At 45.2% G+C, this 6003-nt stretch overlaps 1 protein-coding gene across 2 annotated transcripts in view; it reads left to right on the top strand.

Moving 5' to 3' along the window:
* The first annotated feature begins 567 nt into the window (after nucleotides 1–567).
* ITPRID2 (ITPR interacting domain containing 2) overlaps nucleotides 568–6003 on the top strand; it is a 146029-nt gene continuing 140593 nt past the window's right edge. Inside the window, exon 1 of one of the 2 annotated variants that reach the window (XM_068245416.1) lies at nucleotides 568–978. In XM_068245416.1, the coding sequence (XP_068101517.1) occupies nucleotides 810–978 (169 nt within the window). In that variant the 5' untranslated portion in view covers nucleotides 568–809. Of the gene's footprint in view, nucleotides 979–5539; nucleotides 5619–6003 lie in introns of those variants that run through there. The other variant, XM_068245417.1, reaches the window with a different exon arrangement.

The following is a 6003-nucleotide window of genomic DNA, read 5'->3' as shown; positions in this document are numbered from 1 at the left end:
CAGTTGCCTGGCTGTCTTGCTGATCCTCTGTGTTTAATACTTTTAGCAATAAATCCTGAACAAGCATAGATCAGGTGTTTCGGACAACATTGTCAGATCTGAAAGATTAGCTTCATGCTTGTTTCTGACACTATTCAGACACTACTGAATCCTAAATAGACCAGCAGGACTGCCAGGCAACTGGTATTGTATGAAAGGAAATAAATATGGCAGCCTCCATATATTTGTCATGTCAGTTGCCCTTTAAAAGTAGCGATAGAACATAGTTTTCCAAGGTGTCCAATCACTAGCAAGCGGTTGGAGGGCTTTGCAGACAGCTGTGCAAAATTTTAAAAGTTTCCCCAAATCAAATACAAATATGCATGAGCTTTTAAATATATTAGCAAATAATCCCAATGGATATTTTAAAACAACCTGCGTTTTCATTAGTCATTTTTGAAGCCCTCAGGACCCAATACTACTGTCCACCTGACTACAAGAGCACAGAAGAGGTCTGCACCACCCAGTGGCTGCCAGGAAGCAGCAGCAGCAGCCATTAGAAGCACGTCTAAGGGGACACCGGGGGTGCAACCTTTTATATAGCACTGGGATGGGACAACTGAGAGAATGCTGAGAAACTCTCTAGCAACAAAGTAACTTTTTCTGCAGAATGGAGTGACGGCCCTGAGTGGCCAGCGCTGTCACACGGCTGGTGATCGGCTGTCACTCAGCCAGGCTAGAGGAAGGAAGGAGTTGATGGGTCGTGCTTCTCCTCCTCCCTGCAGGTTGCTCCAGCGCTGAAGGCACACGGCTCGCTGCTAGCACTCAGCATGGACGAGGCTGCGCTGGAGGAGGCTCGGGCCAGGGACACACTGGCCAGGAAGAGACTGGCCTGGGCCAAGAGCAGAGATTCCTGGCAAGGTTCGGACGCGCAGGATGTCTCAGCGGAAGCCACCCAGATTGCAAAGCCTGAGCCTCTGCAGCTGGGGGAAGGATCAGGTCAGTGCTGGGGGCATCGGGCACATTCATGTGTGTGGGGTAAATCAGGAAGCTCTGGGGCTCATACATCCTCTCTGGAGGATCTGCTATGTGCTGTGTTGGTAGATGTGAAGCGATCACATCATAACTCACTAACTAAATCAGTGTCCCAACTTTTGTTGTAAGTGAGTCTTGTAGACAGAGCTTCTCAGACAGCACTTCCTCTTTGTTGCATTTCAGTTCATGATGAAACTTTCATGTAAACTTGTCATTCTAGCAGTATATGGGGCTGCTTTATGAAATGAGCAACAGATTGAATAGAAATCTATCAAAAACTAGGACAGGTTTGATCAATCTTTGATCAACATATGAAAGTCCTCTGATACATACAATTTTTTTTTTGTCCAGTCTTACCAAATCTATGTAAAAGAAAGTTAAAATGAATGGCTGTTCCAACATTTCAGCATACATTGTCAAAATGGCATGCATTTAAAGTGATATTCTCCTCTTAAAGTGTACCTGAGATGTTGTAGCTAGTGTGCTCTTCTGTGCATGCGTGGCCCAGCTGTGCGCATGTGTGCCCAGGAGTGTTCTGCATCTGCGCAGTACGCTCCTGGCTGTGGGACCGCGATGGGGGTGACCAAATTACCAGCGGGGATAAGGAGAGAACGGAGAGGTGGTGAGGGAGCCCAGGCACCTCACGGGGCTGGAGGAAGCCCCAGGTAAGTATAAATACCCCCACATTAAGCTTCTGAGATTTCCTTTAAAGGGGTTCTGTGGGCTTGTTTAACCTCCCTGGCGGTATTATTTCTGGATTTAGGCTAGGTCCACACTAGACCCGGTTGCAGGACGGACACTGCAGTCTGGATCAGGGGAAGTACCCACCGTACTGCAAACTGATGAAAGTGCATCAGTTTTGCATCAGTTTCCGTTCAGGTTTTTCCCTGACAGAAAACGTCTCCATCGTTAGGAAGGAGTGGGAGGATTTTTTTGGGCCAATCATAAAGCTCAGGCTATCCGTTTTCACATCAGTTTTTTGCCTGTGGAGCTGGAGATGCGTTTTCTCATTGCTTTTCACTACCCCTGCGTGTATCCGTGGTCCTGATCCGTTGCGTGAAAATGCAGCAGATCCGGACCTTCCGTTCAGGTTTTGAAAATGGATCCCCGCAAACGCAGACGGATCCGTTTTTTACTTGGGTGAGGCTGGCTGCTATTTTCAACATTAGTATCCGGGACTCCGTTTTTCATCAGGTTTGAAAAACGCAGCCACGGATACGTTTCCGGACCTAGTGTGGACTGGCTCTTAGGGTCTAAAAGCAGGGAAAACCCTAAAAACGGGAAAAAAATACAGCAGAGAGACCTACAGCAGATCCTGCATATAACTCACTCAGGGTCGGAATTGCCACTCTGAGCTGCGGATTTCTGTCCCAAGCCTGACTCGGGGTTACCGCTAAGGAGGTTAAAAATCAAAAACTGACACTTACCTGGGGCTACTGCCGGCCCCCTGCAGATAACCTGTCCCTCGCCATCACTGAATAATCTGTACTCCAGCCGCTGGTCACCGTCCAATTATTCATCTAACTACACGAATGCAACTGCGCCTACATGGCCGCTCACGTCCTCGCTCCTGCTCATATCAAGTTTTCTTGTACTGCGCAGGAAGCTCCCAGAGACACGAGCAGGAGCGAGGACGCTCACGGCCATGCAGGCGCAGTTGCATTCATCTAGTTAGACAAATAATTGGAAGGTGACCGGTGGCGGGGGAACAGAAGATTGTTCAGTGACGGAAAGAGACTGGTTATTTGCAGGGGGCCGGGGGAAGCCCCAGGCAAGTGTCAGTTTTTTATTTTTAAACAAGCCCACAGAACCCTTTAAGTAGAATCGGTGACCCCTTGCCCACTCACTGGGCTGCAGGTGCAGTAGTTTCTTCGCTCGGACAACTTTTTATTTGATCTCTATGTCCACTTGGATAGTGGACATTGCACACCAAGACCCTCACCCACTTGCTAGTATTTGGGCTGGTTGCAAGGTTAGTGCTGCTGGTGTGTATTATGGGGTTAATTTATGGGATGCATGACATTTTGTATGATTTTTCTTTTTTCTTTTAAGGGTTTGCTAAAATGTTGGAACAGGCTATATTTGGACAAGGACATGCTAATAATTCATTTAGTAATGTCCCATAATGTATGCCTAGCTCTAGTGTACCTACAGCCAAGGTTATATACTCTCTTTCATTGATTTCAAACAAGCCTGAAGATTAGGATTACAACACTTAGGCTAGATTTACAGTGGGGCATTGCTGTGGGGCATAATTGCCACATTGCAATGTGGAATGTCGCATTATAATACAAAAGCTATGCGACGTACATTGTGGTGCATTCGGTCGGAGTGTGGTACCCTACGTTTACTGCATAACACCCTCCTTAACAGTACAGTGAAGCATCCTCATCCTTTTCATTGACTGTATGCTTCACTGTACATGATGCAGTGCGCAGATAACATGCAGTGCCACCTTCCCAGTGTGTTGCGTTCCCTGTCACAGGTACCATGACACAACTCCCCTTGTTAACCTAGCCTAAAAGTGTATCTGTAATCAAGAACAAGTTAGAGAAATGGCCTCTAGATCCATTTCTGATGGTCCCATTGCCAGCGCTTGTTTTTATCTCCTATGTTCATTCATATACTGTAATTTAGATTTGCTCTTACAAATCTGCCTGCCATCTTTGCAACTGGGGCTTGTTAAAGCATGATTGTCACCATAAAAATCAAATTTCAACAGCAACTGGTCTGAGTGTATTAAGTGATAAAGATGCTAATCTTGCATTCAAAACTCTTTCTGCTGTTAGGATTTGCAGTTATCGCATACTTTAGGAGCACTGGCCCTTTAGTAGTCAGTGCCAAACAGTTTCATGCAGGGGGTTCTTTTTGTGTATATATTTTTGTTTTCTATAATATATTCCTCCTCTTCCATTTATTTCCCTGCCTAGCTGCTTATCTGAAACACGACCCCCTGCTCACTTGTGTTTACAAGCAAGGCTGAGGTGACTCAGCGATTGGAGGAGAAAAGGAAAAAAAAAAAGTACGACTGCTTTCACATTGGGACGTTATAGGCTGACGTTACAGCAGCCTGTAACGCAGCCCAACTCACAGTAATGAAAAATCAATGGGCTGTTCACAGTGCCCACGTTGCACTACAGTGTAACGCTAGACATTGAAAGACAGTGCAGCATGCTGTGCGTTATACGCGGTTTTAGCGGCGTTAGACTGCTTGCACATGCGCAGTGATTAGCCACATGGCTAATTAATATGCACTGCTGACGTAACTGTTTTCTTCCTGGAGCGGCCGCTTTGTGTGTCGATTGGCTGGCGGGACCACGTGATGCGGAGTGTTCCGATCACGTGGGCTCCAATCATTTTAACGCATAACGCAGCTTTATAGAGCGTCCACCTTTGCCACCAGCAAGCGTTGCGTTAGGGGACGTTATGTGACCTTAACGTCCCCTGCAACGCAACGTCTAAGTCTGAAAGAGCCCTAAAGGGCAGAAATGACATCAGGATTTAGCCTAAACTGTGGGCAAAAGACATGGTTCCTACCAGGAACAGAATACTCTTCATTTACTATATAACATTAGCTGAAATCAAAACGTGGACAGTACAATACATGTGTTATGTAAGTAGATCAAGTATTTATCTACTTATATATGTGTTTTTTTTTCCCCTGGCATAGTGTGGCTGATCCTACTGCTTTAAAAGAAGTATGAATCCAACAGGGATAAAAAGGGGCTTATTCAGAGCTTTAGAGAAGAGTGTGCATATTCCCAGAGGGAAAGTTTGCCAAGCTCACCTAGCATAAATGCGTTGTTTGGCTGCAGGCTTTTTGCAGGAAAGCTGCAGCCTCCTATGGATGTATGATGGCTGTCGGATGTACAAAATAAGAGAAGTGACTTTTTTGTTATGAATGAAGATCTCCCACTTCCAGGAAACTGAGCCAGCGACTAGCAAAACTTCTGTCTGACTATCAAGTAGCTGGTATCTCAACTGCTGGCTAAATTGTTTCGGACCTGAACTCAGCGCATCCTCTCTGTTCTAAAAGATGCACAACAGCATAATAACCTTTAAAGAAAAAACATTTCTTTTTTTACACCTGATACAAATTACAAATCTTAAAATAAATCTGCCCTGTTTCTACTTCCTGATTTATGGAAGACCTATTGCCTGTGCTTTCAAATGAGCTTATCTGCCATCTCTGCCGTGGCAGCCATGTGACACAGGGGAAAGATCAGATTACAAACTTGTGATTAGACACAAATGAGGGGGAATTAAACAGGCTAAAAACTCTAAATGCATACCGTACTAGGTGTATGAGTTCAGGTCCACTTTAACTAGCCACCGCTCCCCTGAGTATAGGAGATCTGACTGTACAGTACAATCTCTGCTTATCCCTGGGGTAAAAGCACAACCTGACATCTCTTGCTGCTTCAGCAGGTGAACATGTAGTCTGCCTTGGACCAGCATGCACGCTTAGTTTGTCTCTGGCAAGAAGAGAGAAGAGCAGGTCCTACTGCAGGGGAATATAATTGCAGGCAGACAGGATATTCTACATGTAAGCTGATCGCCAGTTGTTATGGTCCTGGATCAGTCCCAGAGGTTGGCAGAGACAGGTACACACATAGGATTGTTGTCAGTTGTGAATCCTGGAATGTTTATTTTCTCAGCCTGTTCGCATGGGTTTCCTCTGGTTGCTGGAGTTTTCTTCCACTATCGGTGTGCTGTTTTCCAGTAAAGGGCTGCTAATTTTGCGGTGTGCCCTGTTTTTAGAGATGTTGATCTGCTTAAATGATGATCACTTTTATATGTTATCAACGTTTTCTGCAATTGCCACTATCCTAAAATTTAAAGAGAATCTGCTGTGAAGTGGCACTTGCCTTGTTTATAAAGAAGTGATTGGCCTGATCACCAAAGAGTTACAGATCTGTAGTTGACTGTAATTACGGTAGATTATCTAAACACATCGCTGCTTATATATGTTTATATAATATGTATATG

Source organism: Hyperolius riggenbachi, chromosome 7, assembly GCF_040937935.1.
Source record: "Hyperolius riggenbachi isolate aHypRig1 chromosome 7, aHypRig1.pri, whole genome shotgun sequence".
NCBI classification, from domain to species: domain Eukaryota; kingdom Metazoa; phylum Chordata; class Amphibia; order Anura; family Hyperoliidae; genus Hyperolius; species Hyperolius riggenbachi.
The sequence above is the reverse complement of the archived record's forward strand: the minus strand, read 5'-3'. Positions and strand labels throughout refer to the sequence as shown.